Genomic DNA, 21,637 nt, shown 5'->3' on the forward strand with positions numbered 1-21,637 from the left:
TTGTGCATTCAAAAATAAACAGCAAGTTTAACAACATCAGTCTTTCAATTGTCTATCATTAAACACAAATACAATATTTAAATAAATACATTTCCAATGCGTTAGGGACTGTAAGTTCTTAACTGCAGCCTGCAAAACAGATACACTTAAAGGGGACTGTTGTGGCGATTTAGCACTCACAACAGGAAATAATGAAACAGAGAGGGATCGATAAAACACAAACACAGGTATAGTTGATCAATTATTATTGCGTTGTACAACAATCAATAATAACGAGGAAAACATTACCTCTGCTCTCAAGCAGTCCTACAGCAATGCTCCCTAGACCAGAAAGATCTCATGTGCTTTATACATGTAAAACATACACTTGAAGCAGCATACGTGGCAGAGATGTTCAAACCTTATACAGTCATACATGTTGCATCCTCTGAGTTTGACATGATCCCAGATTTCATGACCTTATTTAGCAGCTACCACACATGTCAATGTATACAACTGCTGGTAAAAAGAGTTTCAGCTGATTGCCTATAGATGGGCCTCCTTCCAGCAAACCAAATGAACACACCGTCCACTATATAGCTTATACCATGTGACATTAATGAATATACCAGAAATACACTGTAATAAACATTCTGCTATAACAGGACCTATCATGCAAAATGCATTTTTTGATGTCTTTTATACATCAACATGTGTCCCCGGTGTGTCGGGGAACTCACGCAGCGTCAGAAAATAAAACCCTCTCTTTTCCTCCGTACCCAAATCTCTAAAAACGGGGAACAACGGAGCTGATCCAGATTTGCGTCCGATATGACGTAATATCTGAAATGTGGACCCACGGCCCAATCAGAAACCTTGCTATCGGAAACAATGCCCGACTGCTTTGGACGTAATATGGTCGGTGTTTACATTAGCATCGCTAACACTCAGAGCTAACCTGTACTGGAGAGCATGTGTGTGAAGAAGCAGGAAGTAAAAAGGAACTCACCTTGTGGTGTAACCAGCAAGAGAGAAAGCCTTTGAGCTCCAGACTGTTTCAGAGAGAATCCTTGATAATCCATGATATGGCGTTTCATCACGGCAGCATTTAGTTTAGACAGTAGCTGCCGGGTCCCGCATGAGCTCAGACCCTCCTTTTTAAAGCTTTATCCCCAAATCAGCACTTTTGAAACAGGAAGTGAAATAGAGGGATATGAGGCATGGCTAGAATGATCTGTTTGGTGTTTGTTTGGAGCAAAACACTTCATAGACATGTTTTTTATATATTTGTATATATCTGAGACCTATGCTATGGCCTACAAATAGCATGATGACCTTTAAAGCAGCAGTAACAACAATGTGTAAAAGTTAACAGCTTTAACCAATACACTAATATTGTCACATCCATCCTCAACCACTAGCATTTAAAGGAGTAAATCATGTGAACTTAAGCAGTTTTAGGTGAACACTTTGTCTTTTCCTCCTCATCGTTTGGGCATTTAGAATATTGTGTGTTAGTGCAATATAATAACATTCATCAGACCATTTTATTATTAACACACTCAGGCTTCTGCAGTGTTTTAAATCATAGGGGGAAAAAGATGACGACAACAGTTATTGAATGGCTCCCTCAAGTGGGCAATATTGGGAACAGGATTTTATGTTCAATGTGATTTTAAACCTTAAAGGTGGGGTAGGCAATTCACTTCAGAAACACGTAACATCCCGATAGCAATGAATACATTAAATGCTTTGACAATAAATCCATAAAAAAATGTATCAGTGGAAGCCGTGGCGCTGTAAAAAGCACGACCAATCATCTGAGCCGGCCCGGCTAAAGTAACTGGATGGCCTACCTGCCTGTCAGCCTTCCATCTGTGCACAAACTTATCTCGTGTCCTCATTGGTCATGTGCGCGTTCGTGTGTGTTGGAGGAGGGGCTCTGGAAGGAAGTCTGAAGGAAGGGGCAGATTTTTTTCGGCTGCGTACTTTCAAATGCTAGCGCACTCGAGCTGGTTTCTCCATTCTTACCTAGCCTTACCTACCTTTAAGTCTTTACATGTACATAAAACAGATATATTAGTTGGTTTCTATTTCAAGGATAAGATCAAAAAGAAGCCATCCATCTCATTGAGTACATCTCAGACCCCCATTTTCTCGATCTAAGGTGATCTCTTAATGTAGTTCAACAAATGTTGTAAAGAATGACCTAAATTGTGTTTGGTAGTGATGTTTCTCTCTATAGTTGTTCAAATATATCATACTGTATAGTTTGTAATAGTTACAATTTGGACAATTAAATAATGTCTAAAAGATCTATTCAAGTTATCAGATCCATGCCTTAGCATTTCGGAATATATTATTCATTGGAATTCATCCACAACTTAAATATTTGTTTTACAATAGAACAGTTCACTCTCAAATATGTTGTTTGAACAGTAGGCTTGTTATAGTTGTACATTCTGCTAGAGCAGTGCATCAAGCTGAACCATAGCTTCAGAGTGAAGAAAACATTAGCATAGAGCATTGGTTTATTTCTAAATTATATTTAGTGTAATCGTTAAAGGAAACAGTTAATTTTTAATGAGAGACAGCATATCTTCACTCCAAACTTAGTTTATTGCAACACCAAAAGTAAAGGGCAAATCCAGATCACACTATGGTTATTGGCAAGAGGCATGTCAGTAAGTAACATTCAAAAGCACAGGTATTGTGTCTAGAGCCCTTCAATGGTGTGTTATTGTCAGTTTATAGATGTTTTATCTTCATGGCCTACTGTATACTTTCTTGCTTTAATTCTATTTTGAGATGTTTAAATACTATTGTTGTTTATTTCTACTCTATGTGCAATGGTCCTTTAATGTTTCCATTATTTCACCGGACAGGGGTATTTTAGTCAAGAATCTGACCAAACAGATTCCCCTCCTTCACAGAGTGGAGCATTGTAAAGCACGTGCTGTATGAAAAGTGCTTTATAAATACAGCTTTATTATTATTATCGAGCCAGCAGTGGTAACTTATCATCCTGCATGTATCAGGTCAGTGCCATTAGCTCACCAGTGCCACTGTGCAGTCGTGTGGTCTTCAGGTTCTCTCGTCCTCCTGTGATGTCTGCTCTGGACCTGAGCTGAGAATCTCTGGAAATGCCCGTGCAGGCTTCACTCTGCTAGGAGCTTTTGTAACCTGTTCAGGACTCTCTGTTGTGGTTCAGCTTGCCTTGGATGTGTTACTGCACTGATGATGAGTGAAGACTGTTGAGATGATTTTATTTATGTCTGTGTAGAAAAGTTTAATTAGTAGACATGTTTCGTTTTCGGAAGATTACGAAAATTTCAAGGCAGATGCTATTTGCACCCCGGTGTCTGTAACTAACAATGCTATTTACACCCGGGTGTCAGTAGCTATTGCTAACTGCTATTTACACCCGGGTGTCCGGAGCTAACAATGCTATTTGCACCCGGGTGTCCGTAGCTAACAATGATAGAATATAATTGGGAGGGGTGAAACCCTCTTTAATGGTCACACATGCAGAACACACAGTGAAATTTGGCCTCTGCATTTAACCCATCATAGTACCAGGAGTCTAATACTAGGAGCAGTGGGAAGCTATTGTACAGCACCCGGGGATCAATGGGAGTCGGGGGTGTCCGGTGCCTTGCTCAAGGGCACCACGGCAGGGCAGGAGGTGAACTGAGACCTCTCCAAGTAGCATTCCACACTCCCTATTTAGGTCTGTTCAGGGACTTGAACCGGCGACCCTACGGCTCACATTCCAAGCCCCTACTGACTGAGCCACTGCCGAACGACAATGCTATTTACACCCGGGTGTCTGTAGCTAACAATGTTATTTACACCCGGGTTGTCTGTAGCTATTGCTAAAGTTGCTATTACACCCAGGCGTCCGTAGCTAACAATGCTATTTGCACCCGGGTGTCCGTAGCTAACAATGCTATTTACACACGGGTGTCTGTAGCTAACTGCTATTTACACCCGGGTTGTCTGTAGCTATTGCTAAGTTGCTATTTACACCCGGCTGTCCGTAGCTAACAATACTATGTACACCAGGGTGTCCGTAGCTAACAATGCTATTTACACCCGGGTGTCCGTAGCTAACAATGCTATTTACACCCGGATGTCTGTAGCTAACAATGCTATTTACACCCGGGTGTCAGTAGCTATTGCTAACTGCTATTTGCACCCGGGTGTCCGTAGCTAACAATGCTATTTACACCCGGGTGTCCGTAGCTAACAATGCTATTTACACCCGGGTGTCTGTAGCTAACAATGCTATTTACACCCGGGTGTCTGTAGCTAACAATGCTATTTACACCCGGGTGTCAGTAGCTATTGCTAACTGCTATTTGCACCCGGGTGTCCGTAGCTAACAATGATATTTACACACGGGTGTCTGTAGCTAACTGCTATTTACACCCGGGTGTCTGTAGCTATTGCTAAAGTTGCTATGTACACCCGGGTGTCCGTAGCTAACAACGCTATTTACACCCGGGTGTCTGTAGCTAACAATGCTATTTACACCCGGATGTCTGTAGCTAACAATGCTATTTGCACCCGGGTGTCTATAGCTAACAATGCTAATACACCCATGTGTCCGTAGCTAACAATGCTATTTACACCCATGTGTCCGTAGCTAACAATGCTATTTACACCCGGGTGTCCGTAGCTAACAATGCTATTTACACCCGGGTGCAAATAGACACTCCGAAACTGTAACTCTGACCCAAATGTAAGCATATCTTTCTTCTGCATGATTTTTTGTGATTTAAATTCATCTTGAAATGATATGCAAACTGGAAATGCAACCTTTAGGCCCAGTTTGTACCTCTCATTCAACATACAGGTTACCATTAGGTTATCTTTTCAAAAACTAATTTTCTCTTTTTGGAGAAAACAAGATTTGCCTTTAGTTCTGAAGGCAATTTTCCGAAAAAACGACTAGATAAAGGTTTCCTAAAGGTTCCTAAAGGTTTCCAGTTTCCTAAATTCTGACTTTTATTCCTAAAGGAAAAAACGACTAGATAAAGGTTTCCTAAAGGTTTCCAGTTTCCTAAATTCTGACTTTTATTCCTTAAAAGGATAGGCTATATGTTTAAGCATGAGAAGATGAAAGTCATTTGCAATAATGAAATATAATTTTAATAAACATACTATATACGTTTTAGTTTTGTTGATGCACTTTCTTTGCTTTGATTAAGAAATTGTCAGTGCTTTAAAATACTTAATTTCACGCCACAGCAGGAATATGTTTGAAAAAAAGATATGTGTAGACTTGGGTGTACCTAGTTAGTTTTGGTCTTTTAATGTTTTTGGCCCTGCAGTTCTAACAATACAAATTAGGCAATATGCTTCTAAATATGTGCAAATGCTTGACAAAACCAGGTCCATACAGAAATACTTTTCCCAAATCGGTGTACAAGAAGTTCACAGCACCGAGCTCTGACCTTTGAGATGAACTGGAATACCAAATGCTAGCCTGGACGTATCGACCAACACTGGTACCTGACCTGACAGTAACCTCAGGGTTAAAAGGCAGAACGTTTCTCTAGTGTGGCTGAAAAATATTTGAAAAATCCTTCCTAGTAGGAGATATCATAGCAGCAGATGCACATGGTTTTGAAAATGCAACATTCACATAAGGTTTCCTTGTCTGTTGAATACATTTGGCCATTCAATGTAACCATGTGAATAAAAAATGTTACATGAGAGGCACAAACTAGGCCTTGGCTTCTACCAGTGTTTTCTCCATAAATTGAAACAAAAACCTCAAGTAGCAGTTAACTTCTCTTTTGTATCCTTAAATCACCCTTGAAAAAATAGGAACAATGAGCCTCTGTTAGCGTGACTAATTAAACATGTTTCTATTTTAAAGCGAGAGTCCAGGACTTCATAATATGTGCCTGCTTTTGGGGGAAAATTAACTTGAATGCAGTCAAGAGACTCCGGCATTGCCCAACGCTTTTATTTGTTTCTCAAGTAACCATGGAAATGTTGTGCCAGGCTCGGGAAAAAAAGCCTGTGAGCAACACTGAAGGCCACAGACTGATAGAAATACAGCAGAGCGCTTGGAGAGCAGAGCTGCTGGAAATTATTTTTCAGCTGCTCTTGCTTTAGCTTAATTCTTATGTATTTTTTCCACGATTATCTGGTTCCTGCAGAACAGATGAATGAAACCAGTCACCACTATGAATCACTACATAATTAGATTTGCGATGACTCAATATCACAAGCAACAAAAAGAACAACAAAATCGTTGTTAATATCGGACTTTCATGAGAGGCACATGCTGGTGATCAGTGTATCCATCCTGGTAAAGAAACGGGGGATACAAAACAAACACACTGGATTATATTAAATTTTAATGTGCACAGCGTGATATTGTACAGTAAAAGCAAGGAAGGAAAAAAACATATTTTCTTATAAAAATATCACCTTTGGAGTTTAAAAACAGTCCATTCAAGGAACAGGTGCTATAATGTTACCTTCCCTGTGAGAAGACAGCAGGTAGACTGAAGGTGACTGAGTCAAAGCGAGCTTAGTGTCTCAATAAAACATACCCCACCCCTGTCTAAATGCAGAAAACCCCACCCAACAGTCCCTCTTTGCACCAATCTCTTGGGAGGGAGGCATCAGTTTGACGCTTTTCAGCATCGTGTCCACAGTCAAGAAGCAGGGGGGCAGAACAATGGGGAAGTTATAACAATCAAGAAGACAACAAAGGGGCAAAAATATGACAACAAATGCATCCAAAATCACACACTCAATCTCACATTATTTGTATTCCAATGCATTAACCTGTGCAAGTACCACAGTGCGTTAAGAAACATCTCCACACAAGCTTGTGTCTGCACATCCAAAGTGCAGAGTGCAAACGTAGCTGCTAGTACTCTACTACCTTTGCAAATATAGACAGAAGATCTTCATTAGTGCTATTCACTAACAATACTTTCTCATAGATTAGTGCACTGGAATGAGGCCGTAGCTTCTCAATTGCTGCATAGACAACCATACAGTACATACAGGATATTAAAAACAACGGTATTGAAGTTAAACCCCTCAAAAGTTCTTCATATTCATAGTGTAGGGGAAAAAAATAAGCATTCACTATGGAGCATTTAAAAAGAAGCTTCACTGAAGAATGAAAGGCCTAAATTGGTCAGAAAGAGTATTTTCTTTGCAAACATCAAATAACTAACATTCTCTGTCACACTGTCATGAGGATAATGGGGATGAAACCTGCACTGGAAACATTTGAGGTGGAGGTGAAGTAAGAAGCGAATGCAGAGTGGCGGTGGCGGACGGCGATTTGTTTGCAAGGCGAGGTGCATGCAGGAACGAGGGCAGGTTCAGTGTGTCAGACTGCTGGAAAGCCGGTGGAGGGTGGAGGTGGGGGGTGGGCGGTTGATTGTGTGGATGTGGAGGTCATGGAGGCCAGAGGGAGGGGTTGTTTCTGTGCTTTTCGGCTTGTTTTGATTTTGCTGAGTCAGATCGACATTGGCAGCGCTCACTCTTTGTCTCTGCTTTGACCTGACTAAACCCCGACATCCAACCAACCAACCAACCAAACCGCCCCACCCCCACCCAACGGCTCCAAAAAACAAACACGAATAAGCACGAGAGATACACCCCTCCTCAATCAAAGTGATAAGCTCTCCTCAGAAACAGGAAGATTGAAAGGAGTTTACATCATGTGGAAAAACAAAACAGAAAAACAGATTTGCTTGACAACAGTGAAGAATAAAAAAAAAAAAAAAAAAAAACCCCTGGAGAACGACCCTTTGATTTGTTGTGCCCACCCGTTTGGTAACACCAACACTGGAGAGAAAAAACAGCTTTTGGAAAAAAAGGCGGAGTCAGATGCCATGTGACCACGCCCCTTTATTTCCACACAACCCCGCCCCATCTGGAAAAGTCACTCGTTTTCCAAAGGTCCATTTCTTCTTCTGACTTTCCCCTCCTTTTGTGTTGCTCTAGCCCTCCCACCTTCCCTCCCCTCTTTCCGTAAATCCTCCTCCTCTCCTACTACACCTCCTTGGTGGCGCTGATTCTGATGCTGCTCAGGCACTTTCCCATGGCTTCGAATAAGGGGTCGCAGAAGGTGTGAACGCAGATGGAGTAGACGCGGCTGACGCAGTGGATCTCGATCAGGTAGCTCTTGACGCACGGCACCACGGCCCAGATGTGCAGGAAGGACAAGATGGCGAAGAAGATTCCCCAGATCAGCGCCAGGGGGATGCCCACCAGCGCCGTCAGCAGCCGGTAAACCCAGTACTTGGTGACGGTGAAGGTGGTGAAGCTGGCTTTCCACACGCCGTCAAAGCTGTAGGTCCCTGGAGGCTCGGCGATTATGTCCTCGAAGTCTACCTGGAGAGGGAGAAGGTGGAAGAGTCAGATAATGTTGGCAAAAAAAAAACATGGTAGATCTAGGATAACGGCAAAACAACGGGCGTGACTTTTATGAAAATTGGTGAAAGGCGTTTGCCACGAAAGATTAAATCCAAAATGTCAGCACTGAAATACATATTCTTTTCACTTTTATCAACATTTCACACCAGGGCATATCCTTTAGTGTGTCTTTTAGCTAGCCAAGAAGCGGAACAGATGATGCCGAATAAACTTTGCTGTAACTAAAGCAACTTTTATAAGATAGTACGACCAGACACAGATAGGAAAGAGTTAAGATGGGAATGAAAAACAAACTTGGTAGATCCAGCTTTGTTTATATTGATAGGTCTCGTAACTTCTGCAAAGCAGCAAAACGTACAGGATTACGGAAAAATAACTGGCTCGATTCTTTGAACATTGGTGAAACATTGATAGCACAACCAGACTGCAGGTCTCCCTTGAAAAAGAGATCATTGATCTCAACGGGATTTTACCTGGATAAATAAAGGTTTTGAATTGAATTGAAGACGCAGACAGGAAATATTGAAGAGGGAAAGTCTACCTGAAGAGGGAGGAAGTGGCAGAGTGAGAAGAAGTTGGCAAAACCTCTTCTGGTGGTCGTATATCTTGCCTTGTTTTAGATTTGAAAGTCGTAAAGTGTCATAACCTCCACAAATGAGGTTAGCTTTTTGGTTGTCTGTTTGTCTTCATTAAAAGTAATTGTTCTCTCGTGTCTTTATTCGATAGTAAAGTCAGAAATTGACCGAAAAGGAGGAGAACGGGCAGACAACATTAAGAAATGGGATCGCAAACTTGGACTAACCTAACCCTAACCCTACAGTAAATATAACATTTCAACCTCAATGTCATTCACCCTAGTTATCTTTGGGTGCAGTAGGAATCTTATAAATGGATGTCCTACGGTAAAACCTTGCGAAGGTTCACTGGAACAGCCATGGATTCATACCACTAAAGGTAAGTAAAACACTACCATAAATGAAAGGTACATTTTATGTTTTTGTACACAGAGACGCTCAGCTCCCAATTGGCCTCATGACTCATCCTAATGACTTCTCAAATACCGCCATCCACCGCGAAAAGCATTTCACAAGGCCCTGAAATTGTGCAAATTAAGTTATTGCAAACTCTTTCTTGCTGCCGTTCTTTCCCATTATTTCCACACACATCAGCTTCTTGGTGAGATGGAGGGTGGGGCTTGTGATCTCCCCTCGTGGTGACTGGTATGCAGTCTAACCACCAACACACTGCCCCGCCCAAAACACTGATACACACACTATCTCTGGCATCTGCTGCACTTTCTGAACAGGACTTTTGTGTCCAGTGCATCTTGAACACATCAAACTTCACTAGAAAGAAAGATAGAGGCAACATTTTGACCAAAATAGGCAACAAAAACAGTGCTTTTCTGAAGTTAAAGGATAGCCAGAGAGGGACCAGATGTAGCCAATAAAACAGTGGTTAAAAGACACCACGTCATTGTTTAAAATCCAAATAATTATCAGGCTAAATTGAGTTCCTAGAAGCTTTTACCTTGACTGTTGTAAACACTCAGTGTGTGGTATGTCTCTGCTGGAAAAAGTATGTAGTGCTCAGGATGGGATGTGGTTCACATGTCTACGAAAGGAAAGCCGCAGAGTTTGGATAACCAGTGAAGGTCAAACAACAGAGAGAATGAAACCTGCAGACACTAAAAATGTAACCACAGAAACCAAAAAGGAAGACATCTCCATTCAGTGTTTCATTGTAAATGGATCTTCCTCAACCCCCAATCAAGACGACACGAACATTGTGCTTCCTTTCACAGTAAACACACATCTTACAGGCTTTTAAATATGACAATACCAGCAAGTGCGACCCCTTCAGAGCTGTGGGACACACAGACTCTCCCTCTTGTCGTCTCTGCAGGATTCTGAGTGCTGAGTCAATATTTATTTTACAGTTACTTGGAGACTATGCCTCGGCTAACACAGCAGTTGGGCTACTGGAGGCTAATGGCTGCAACACCAATAAGTCACACAGATATTATCCAGCGTCCCACTGACAGTGAAATGGAAAAGTGAAGTGTTTAATTCCTAAGTGAATCCACTGTTTGGATAGTTGAAAGGCACATACTTGTATAAGACACTGACTACAAACTGCACAGCATTAAGAAAGTGGAATTGAGTTATATTTTGTAATGCCATACATTCATGCTAACATTGAGAGCTGTATCACTATTAAAATAGATTGATGGAAAGACGGCAAAACCTTTGTTGAGACGATAAGACTCGACACATTCTGTTAAATATTAAGCAGGATCCAGCAGCCAGTTAGCTTAGTTTATAGCAGCATACAGACAGGAAGTAAGGATAAACAGCTAGCTCTGGTTTTCCCAAAGGTAGCCAACATGTCTGAGGGTCACTTATTAACTAACTGATTTGTTTAATCCATAAAACAACTGGATGGTAAAAACACAGATGCCCATTGAAGCCATTATGGCACATGTCTCACCGTAAAAAAGACAACTTGATGTTTTTAGACTATGGATTAAACCAATTATAACATTTGGCTTTCTCCAGCTGTTCTACCTATTTCCAGTTTATTCTCCTGGCTTTAATTTAAAATCTGTCATGTCATATCAATCTTCTGACTTAACTTGGAAGGAGAGTACATGAGCGAATTTCCCTGAAAAAAACGTGAGTGAGAAATCTGGCAGAGAAGAACAAAGATTGCAGCAAGAAATCTTGTTGTTTTTAGAATTTGAAACACAGATACTGAAGGGAAAAGTTCAAGAAGACGGTTTGCATCTTGAAGCAAGAGGGATTAAGAAAGGTTGCCACACTAGAATTAAGAAAATGCTGGATTTACATAAAGATCAGACTTTTAGAAACCATTCATTTATTCTAAAAACGTCTAAACAACCAAGCGTTCTGCAGACTATAAAACACATGACCTCTTTTTCATGTTGTTATTCATTATGAAGGTCTTGTTTACTTCAACCCTAAATGCCGTACATTGGAATCAACCTCTTTAATATCCTACTTGTCCTTAAACCTGCATCTCGTAAGTCAGATTCTCTTCGTCCCAGCAGCAGCATAAAGCTTCCCTCACAGCGCTCACCACCGCCTTGTAGTATAAATCTGGCATCGGCCACAAAACCAGCGCGCCGTCTATTTAATTTTTCCACAGCTACACATTTGAAAGTGGACCCACTCCGCTCCAGTTTCCAGAACTTTGATTGAGACTAAATGAGAGCCTTCTGCAGAGAGGCACAAACAACCACAGCAGGACGGAGCAGAGCTTTGGCGCCACAAAGTAAAGCTGTTTGCTGCTTCTATATCTTAAAACTGTTCTGTTTTTAACTTCATGGGACAATGAATTATCTTAAATTGAAGTTTGGGGAATCTAGTCTATGAAAGCATCCCCTTCATGTGCAACAGAGGAACAACTGGAGGGATGTTTGCTTCTTTGGACCATTTTATTTGACTTTATTGTTAATTAAAGTTCCCATGTCATGCTTTTCCGGTTATCACCCGTCCCCTTGTGTTATGAAGGTTTTTCTGCATGTAAACGGTCTGCAGAGTCACAAACCCTCAAAGTACACCCTGTAGCGAGTAAAACTCTAACACAGAAAATACCTGTCTATGCTGCCCCAGAACGCCTCGTTGGACATTTCTCATTCTCCATTGTTTACTTCCTGGGTTCTGTGACGTGTGAACACCCACATCAACAACAAATGACCGGATTGGCCCATGTGAGCACCTCACACACACCAGGACCCCTTGGCTAACTAACAGGGAGTCCCATTGACTTGCATAGAGCTCCCTGAACGCTGGTAATAGACGAGTTGGGATGGCGGAGAAATGCTCTCCGCAGACCCATTCTCACAGCGTTAGAAACCTTTTTCTTTCTCAATATCAAGCCACACTTATTGTTTTTACTTCGGCTGTGAGTGTTTGTGTGCTCAGGATGAGTTTCGCTGTGTCTCGCTGTATCGCCGACCCGGAAACCTGTCCGCTCCTCACAGCAGCGAGCCTCGCAACGTCCCGACCAATCAGAGCACACTGGGCTCACAGGGAGGGGGGGGCAGGAGCGACAACAAGCCGTGTAGGACAGAGAGTGAATACACATACTATCAGAGATGCTGTGTGAGAAACCAATGTGAGTTTGGAACATTGAGCAATTTAAATCTATTCTAGTAGACCTCAACAATGGAATTATGATCAGTAGAAATGGCCATGACACGGACCTTTAAGATTTTGGCAAGGACATGACAACAATCTGCTTTAATCCAATGGTTTATGAAGATTTGTGTTGTCCAAAGGCAACACGAATCTTCTACTTTTTTTTTATCAAAGAAAGGATTTTTCTAAAGAAGTAGATCACACAAGTCGACAGTTTTCTTGAGTCCTCTTGATCATACAGTTATTAAATGAAGAAATGCAATAATTTAAACTTCTACAGTATAAAAAAGTAGATGAAATACCATTATGTTGTGTATTGTTTTTACTGCAGAAGCCCAGTCGATCTAGGTCAGAGTGAGAAAAAGGAATCCTCTACTTTCTGATCGAAGCAAAGGTGCTTTTTAAAGATCAAAAAAGTCGTCAAGATTAAGCAATTATCAAATAAAAACATGCTATAATTTAAGTAAAAAACACTTCAAACACGACTGTGTCCTTTGTAACTGCGTCCTCCCAGTCATGCTGGTGTGGACCGCATTTCAATCCACGTTTGATATGAAATACAGTTGTCTCGGGATGAGCATGTGACCCGCCAGCTAGGCGACTGTATTATTGAGTACATAAGGCAACGCTTTATTTCCAGCGCTCTATCCTCAGGCTGTCATGTACGCCTGAATAGACAAAGTGGGTCTCTGGTGGAGAAGGTCAGAATGAAGAACAATAATGGGGTCTTTTGTTGGTTTGGGGCTTATGGCTGTCAGAGGAAACGTTTGGTTTGGTTCAGGGGGGAGATAAGGATGATTGGCAGCAGAGGCGTACAGTGTGTGACCGACAGCTTCAAAATACTTTCATTAAAAATAACTAAAAAGGCGCTATCATAGTGCTGGTTCCCCCTTTCCTGTGGTGGGTTATATTAGTTGTTGGGCTCCTTTGTTTACTTCTGTAACATAGTGACAGCACTATATGACACTCATGCTTCTATTGGCTAGCACTCCAACACATTGTACTTGATAGACTAAGGGGCGGGACATCTCTAAGCGGTTGACCAATCACAACAGAGCCAGCCAGCTAACCAATCAGAGCAGACTGGGCTCTGGTTTCAGACAGAGGGTGAAAAGAGGTGCTGCATGCATTAAAGCATGGAGACATGTCCCAGTAGAGACACTACAGACATATGAACCTGAAAATGAGATGATTAGGGTCTCTTTAAAGCTGTGACAACTATTTCATTCAACACATCATCTCATCTAAGACGCTTTTTGCAATCTATGTCCAGAGAACTAAACAAAACACCTTCACATTAAACCATCCATATGTGCATTAAGTATAACATTTTTTAATAATGACTCGTTTACATTGTGAGAAATCTCTTCTTGAATGCTTATGTGTGTGATGTTGAATGTATTTAGCAAACGTTTTTGTGCTGTAGGCGTAGTCTATTACATTTGCATGACATTTGGATGCAAACAAATCCCATTGCACTGCGTTTGCCAGAGTTCCTTAAGCATGAGATGCCTCGAGCCATTGTTTCCAAAGCAACAACATCACATATATAATCAAATGAACATCCCACAATGAGGCGATTAACTCAAAATACCATCAAAAGCCAACTAATGATAGGCCTTGCATTCCTTTCAAATCGACCTTCATGACTCAGGATCACATTTTTACTACTTCCTCTCGAGAATGGTCTCCAGTGGAGACGTTTTCCCTCACATGACCCCCCCTCTCTGCTATTTAAAGATTCTCCGAGGGAAAAAAGTCTGTGCCTGGCAAACTCTGCATGCATGTCAGTGATGGAACTTATTTGATGTGGCCAGGTGATTGAGGCCAGCTGCAGGAGAACAGCGTGGGTGCCTTTTCTTTTAAGAATGCACTGTGTGAGTGTGTGTGTGTGTGTGTGTGTGTGTGTGTGTGTGTGTGTGTGTGTGTGTGTGTGTGTGTGTGTGTGTGTGTGTGTGTGTGTGTGTGTGTGTGTGTGTGTGTGTGTGTGTGTGCGTGTGTGTGTGTGTGTGTGTGTGGATAGACACTACGTATGGCACGTCTGCATGTACGCTGTACTTGTGGGGCCTTGTGGTCACGGTGCGTTGCAGAATGAGGGGGTTTGCTGGGAGGGATTCCCTGCTTGTGATGTTCATTGGGGCTCACACCAAACACACGCTTCCACTTGGCAGAAATGTCTCATTGACCTCACAGCACCTCAGAGAAGCTGTGTACAGCAGCACACACTGTAAAAACAACATGCTTTATTCTGAAGGCTTCTAGATTGCCCTATAATGCAGTTGTTAAGTCTAAATGAGGTGACTGTGTTCAATAGTCATTCAAATTGTTAAAGGAGACATATCACACGCCTTTTAACTTTCATTCCTGTATTCTAGGTGTCTTCTTGAACACATGCTTAAATGTCTGCTTGAATCTACCTGTAATCACCCTCTGTCTGAAACGCTCCGTTCTGGAGCCTGTCTCTTTAAGACCCAAACAAAAAGTCCAGTCTGCTCTGATTGGTCAGTGTTTCCTGCTCATTTGCATCCAGCATTTTGTAGTGTAATTGTGACATTACAACCTTATGGGAGTCCTGACGTCTCGTTAAAAGTTCCTGCAATGTGGCATCGGTGTGCATTTCTCAGTATACCAAGCATTTTGATACTTTAACACTGTTTTTATAACATCGAGACCTGCTTTATAATCCAGAAGGACATGAAAATGCCCCTTTTTGCGAAATGTGACCTCACTAACATTTGACGTTTTCAGAGCCCTTACTTCGGTATAATCACCAATAGCACAATGCAAAAATGCTCCATTAAGAGTAAAAGTCTTTCATTCGTAGTAGTATGCTAAAGGATGATCAGAAAGAAGCCCCAAAGAATATCAAAAGCTATCTTTGAATGGCTAGAAGGACCATTGCAAAGGTTGTGTTGTTATTATGGTGCAGTTTAACGTACTGAGGCTATTGTAACTGAAGGGCATCTGAACATTTTGATTGTAAAATATGTATAAAATAGCTTAAAATTAGACTAATTGAATGAGCTAAAAGTACCTTATGATTGTTCTTAAGTACAGGACTTTAAATGTAGCCTACTTAAAGTCTGAGGTTCTCTTATATGGAGTTTTCATTGTTTCACAGTGGACTTGCATGTGATTTCCGATCATTTGAGCAGGGGTCTGTTGAGTTGATTAGAGCGGGGCGGGGCAATCGTAAAGCTGAAGTCTATTCTGAGCCTGAAGGAGAGTCTGACTCACTGTCACAATGGAGGAGCTTTGGGAGGGAGAGGAGAGCAAGGAGAGGAGGAAGAAGAAGGGGAGGCCAGAAAACTGCTAAAAGTGTAGATGTGGCACAACTGGAAAAAGGTTATTTATATATTCTGTTCATTTGCTTTTTGTAGCCACCTTTCTCCTTTCTTTCTAACTCCAATAAACAGTTTTTCCTTTGCAAAAAAAGCAATGGGAAACTCATCACACGTGAAACCATTTCACTTATTCGTCACATGGTTACAATGTACTAATGGGCACATGTGGTTTTCCGCCATTCAAGTGTCACATTGTTACAAAATCATGTGATCTGCAGATATTTAACAAGCGAATGATGCGATGAAGCCGGTTTGTAGACGTTTCACATGTGATGAAACTCACTTTTCACCTCATTCACAGTATTGCAATGTGGCTAGAAATAAGACTCCATGGTCAAAATGCATATCAGTGAAGCTTCCCTGAATGGAAGCAATGATATTAAAGTCACATCACTATCACCGAACAGTAGAGGCTAAGGATCACCTTTCTAATCAATCATGTCAGACTGTCATTTCACTTGGAGCCTGAAAGCAGCCAATACAGAGCAACACATGCACATTTGCTCCGGTGACGCAACTGCAGGCATGTAGGGAAAGAAGGGAGTGAGAGGGAGGAGGAGGAGGAGGAGGAGGAGAATGGGAGGAAGAAGGGAGGAGAGATTGGGAGTGGTGAGGGATATCCCCTCAGACTACCACTTGGCTACTTGGGTGTTTCCCTGTTTTAACAAGGCAGAGTTCAGGCATTTCAAAGAGCTGACCCCCTTCTCATGCAGTGAGACCCCCCACTCATGAACAAAAACTCCCCCAGCTGAGGAGAGGGAGGCCGGGCGCAGGCAGCTGCTGCCCCCCGCTCACTGAGGACGCGTCAGGTGGTTTTCCAGCACTACCAGTCCTCTGCTAACTCCTTTAAACAAAAATAAACACTCCGTATTTACGCACCAGGCCGCTCTCTTATGGAAATAATTCCCAACAGCCAGGCGTGCATCAGGGACGGTGGGAAAAGTGCGTTCCAATAACAGGAAACTCGTAATGTTTCCTCAGTTGGAGCGAGGATGTTCACATGTTTGAGTCTGCTGCTCGTGCAGGGGGAAAGCTGCTCATTGTCTCGACTCAATGGGCTTCAATAACTCTGCTAAGACTTTTCCTAATAGGGGAAAGTCAGCGGGGCGGAACACAGCGCTCGAGACAGTGCGCAGGAGAACTGCAGTGCGCCTCTGACGCGCGCATAACACCCGTTTGATAACTTTCGCTTCGGTTTCCCAAAGTTTATTTAAGTAAAACACATTTTTCAAGCAGCTACACTTAGCTTAAGTCAAGTGCGATCTCTTCAAACGGGATTTAGCTGGAGTTTAAGTTTCAAAAGCACGCAACAGCTGCACCATTCCACCCCAAAAATAAATCCTCCAGCCCTCCAGGTTTGACTCACCTTGACAACATCGTCGTTTATTCGCTTCGGGTCCCGGTTGACCAGGTCGATCTCTTTGGTGTGGATATCATCCATGGTCTTCTCGTTCATGCTGTCGTTGTCCATGTCTTTGTTGTTAGGTTTGTATATGTTCCCTTGCTTTCGGATGAACGGCGAATGCAGACACTCCTGTCAGGGTCCGGAGGAGGCAGAAAGAGAAGAAGAGTGTGAGGAGGAGTGAGGAGGGAGAGTGCAGAGAGACTGGAGCAGAAGCAGCCTGCCCCGCAAACAGGGATGGGTTTAAATGTGTAGAAAGTGAAGCACCACACCCCCTCAATCCCGCCGCAAAGGGGTCCTCACCACCCGGAGAGAAAACATATCCTGACCTGACATGCTGTTTGTACAACCTGTGTCCATGGCAACAGTTTTAAGAAATGCGTAAAAGCACATACTTCAAATGTTGATTATCCCCTGACTAAGCGTTTTCCAAATCATTTGGGATGCTTTCTGAACAATTAGGTTAATCAACTGTGAATTTGTTATACCACTCCCACACATATATGGGCACATTTAAAGTAAAGACACGTTTGATTTCCGTATTCAGTGCCTTAAAAACGCAGTGGGTAAAGACTCCATTGTTCGGCACATCACTCTTTCGTGAATCGTTCTCCCTTTCACTCCAAACCTTATGGATTTATAATTTAATTTTGAACATTTTCACTGAATGCTTCTGTTTTTATAAAAATGTTTTGGGTATACTCTCCTTTGCGCTTTTACGCACGAACATATAGCTGGTAAAATCTCACACTCACATGCTAATGCACCTCAATGGTGCTTCACATTCCCCTAGAGAGTGTGTGGGAGACGCGTTCATGACTAGGCGCCAGAAAATAAGATAACGATTGAAACACAGCGCTGTAAACCATGGACTAACATCCAAACGTCCTTCAAGAATGCAACTTATAAGCAATAATAAGCAGCTCCTCAGAGAAGAAAAGTCCATGTAAAGTAAAAGAAACATTAAAATAGTGCCGTGTGCGCATACTGTACCTCTTCCTTCTCGCCGTCCTTCAGTCCTCCTGTCATGCTGTAATCAAGTTTGAACGGATAAGCGCGGCGTAACGGATAAGAAGACAATATAGGAAGCCGAGTGGGAGGCGTGGAGGCGAAGTGAGAGGACTCTCTTCTCAGGGACCTGTTTGGTCATCTAATTCCTGCCCTTTTTTTGCTGAACGTGACTAGAATGTAATCCCAGAGAGGGGAAACCTCCGGGGTTTCTACGGTGCGTCTTTGGAGTCACCTGAAGGCGAGAGGAGAGAGCCACCCTGTAACCTGCCAGACTGGAGAGAGACTGGAACTAAAGGACTGCTGTAACTCGAGTGGAATAACTGTATTTGGGGATCAAGGAAAAGTATAGTAAGCTTACTGTTCAGGCGAAATGGGCGTTAATTGAGGATGGCAAGGTGTGGGTCTGAGCCATACCTTAGCCTAAGGGAGGCACATTCATACAGTGTAGGGTAGAAGAGGGTCAAATAAACCCCACTAGAAATCAAAATACATATAAGTGTAAGGAGTTGTTCATACTAATCTCAATTTATTTAGACATTATGGCACATTTAAAACCCAGCATGTCATATTTAGCTTTGTCTACCCTCAGAGAATAAGTGTATTATTATATTTACAAGTTAATTGAACCATCACTTGTGAATTGGCACCTGTTGTTCCCAGCCTCACTGTTTGGAAGCCATGCTGGTCACTCTGGTTTGTTTACATTCTTCTATCTGCTCACCTTGGAGTCACAGCTGCTCACACACTCAGCTGTTTTCAGCAGAGGATATGAGAGGAGACATTTCTTTAGTGTGTGTCTGTTGGGACCTGCACTGAAATTACATGGGTTTTGTTTATTCATTTAGTTTGAATGGTCTTTATGCAAGATCAATATGCAAGACAAGTTTGCTCAAAGGTTGTTTTGTTAAGTCTTGTCTCGAGTCCTTTGGGAGTTTAAAGATTCCAGTAACACTTTTAAATACTGTGTTTTCTTTTGCAATTGTGTGTGAGACGGGGGTGAGTTCGGGTGGCTTTACATTTCTGTCGACCACACTTGACGGCACCTATACAGTATCCTGGCATTACTGTAAACAACTCATCATAACAATACCGACCACCTTATTCCATCTTTCATCGTAACTCAATAAACTGGATTACTCAACAACTTGGACGGTGCTTATTGCGATGGACACAGACCTCTCGCGGTTCCATTGTTTGTTTTGTAGATAGTCTCTTAAGACTTTATGTTGCCTCTGCTTTTCTTTGGAAACCTGCTGTACCTTTCATAAAGGTCTGGAACCTTTTGTTTGAGATCGCCAGCATTCTCCTCTTGAACCCACCGTGTTAGGAAGAGGTTGAGTTTTAATGATCACTGAAACCTTCACACTGAGGAAGAAGCCAAGACATTGGAGCTTTTTAATCTCCTCCTCAAGCCTAAACTACGACATGGAGAAACATTTGACATCACTCATTCTGCTGGGTTTTGATGCAACAACTTAGTAACAAAGAGTGCAGTAAATCTTAGTATTTTTTAACTGTTTTGATATGAAGTACTTTGTGAAGTTAGCGTGGTGCTACAGTATGTGCAGTATGAACATACTACATACAGTGCAGGTGGTGGCGAAGTCGATGGGACTTGGCTTGGCAAATGGAAGGTCACCAGTTCAAGTCCCGGCAAGACCAAGTGCTACGAGGTGTCCCTGAGCAAGGCACTGTTCCCCACACTACTCCCCGGGCGCCGTTCAAAATGGCAGCCCACTGCTCCTAACACTAGGATGGGTCAAATGCAGAGAAACAATTTCCCCACGAGGATTAATAAAAGTCAATCTTAATCTTAATCTTAACATATACTCAGTAACGTTTTCTTTAACTTCCCAGGTGTGGCACTGAACACAGATATAATAACCAAATGAAAACCTGTTTCAAATAAATACTTCTGCGGAGTCACAGGACGCTGCACCACCGTTTCTGGCCTAAGGGACACATATTAGCATCTTCTGTAAACACTACTCGAATATGAGATCATTTTTTAGAACTAAATGAACAATTAAAATTGAGGAAAAGTAAAGATTAGCATTCAGTGTTAAAGTCAACCTACAGGAGACAGGACAACCCAGTCTCACGGCATTTCGTGTAATCGTCACGAAATAAATGTAATCTATTGATTCGTGTTCACCAACACCATTTCCCCATTTCCCCCGTGTCACACAGAACGATTTTAAAAGCAATGTATTTCTATTGGTAGTGTGTTTCGTGCCTGCACCACGTCTTCTTGTCCGGTCGGGTCTTGGAAGACCGGAAGCTGTGTGGTTCATAATAACATGTTCTTACTCAATAACTTACCCTAAGCCTTTTATTTTAAATTGTATAATGTCGGAGTTTTTTTGCCGTCCGCGAGGAAAAGAAATGGCTCAGAGCCTCAGAATACTGACATCTGCATTTTTTAAATATTTGTTCCTTCTAATTTGTTATGATTTGGTGCAGGCACGAAACAAACTACCAATAGAAATACATTGCTTCTAAAATTGTACTGTGTGACTCGAAAACAATGCGAAAATCGTGAATCAATAGATTAATTTCGTGACTATAAACGAAATGTTGTGAGACTATGTTGGACAGGAAGTGATGTCATGTGACTTCTTCTGAGGACTCCAACCCCTTTCTCTTTACACAGAATCCTGGTTCCTTAGCAGAACAGGATCTGTGGGAACTCGTTAAACTAAACTCTGAGGCAGTTTATTAGACTCTCAAAAACATGCAAATGATTCCGCGCACTGACAGAAGAGGTTTGGACACAGCTGATTCTGCTGCAGCACATGTGGAGTTCTCACCTCAGATTGACCTTTCTGACATCGACCAAGTGATGCTCGCTCTCTAAAAACTGGTTGCTTAAGAGTGGAATAAACTCACAAAGATAACGACAAGTTTGTATATCATAATGCAGACATAGACTTGATTTATCACAGACTTATGATGGGAGAAGTAGTGGTGTTGCTGCTTCATGCTGTCTGTTTGCAGGGGGAAGCCATCCGCATGTAAAGCAGACTTTAAACAAGACCTGGACTCCGATCCAGAGGAGGTAGAAGTACTCAGATGTTGTACTTCAAGTACAAGATCTGAGTACTTCTACTTTTACTCAAGTCTTGAGTAAAAGTAGAAGGACTCAGCTCTTGTACTTGAGTAAAAGTAGAAGGACTCAGCTCTTGTACTTGAGTAAAAGTAGAAGTACTCAGAACTTGTACTTGAGTAAAAGTAGAAGTACTCAGATCTTGTACTTAGTAAAAGTAGAAGTACTCAGATCTTGTACTTGAGTAAAAGTAGAAGTACTCAGATCTTGT

General features: G+C 42.0%; 1 protein-coding gene across 1 annotated transcript; it reads right to left on the minus strand.

The window, feature by feature from the left end:
- Nucleotides 1–6,335: 6,335 nt before the first annotated feature.
- On the minus strand, nt 6,336–18,604 carry cav1 (caveolin 1). The gene is made up of 3 exons (XM_034204590.1): nt 18,303–18,604; nt 17,274–17,441; nt 6,336–8,358 (listed from the first exon to the last, which is right to left on the minus strand). The coding sequence occupies exons 1-3, from the start codon at nt 18,336–18,338 to the stop codon at nt 8,017–8,019; spliced, it is 546 nt and encodes a 181-aa protein (XP_034060481.1). The 5' UTR covers nt 18,339–18,604; the 3' UTR covers nt 6,336–8,016.
- Nucleotides 18,605–21,637: the final 3,033 nt, after the last annotated feature.

The sequence above is a fragment of the Gymnodraco acuticeps genome, unplaced genomic scaffold (genome assembly GCF_902827175.1).
Source record: "Gymnodraco acuticeps unplaced genomic scaffold, fGymAcu1.1, whole genome shotgun sequence".
Classification (NCBI taxonomy): Eukaryota; Metazoa; Chordata; class Actinopteri; order Perciformes; family Bathydraconidae; genus Gymnodraco; species Gymnodraco acuticeps.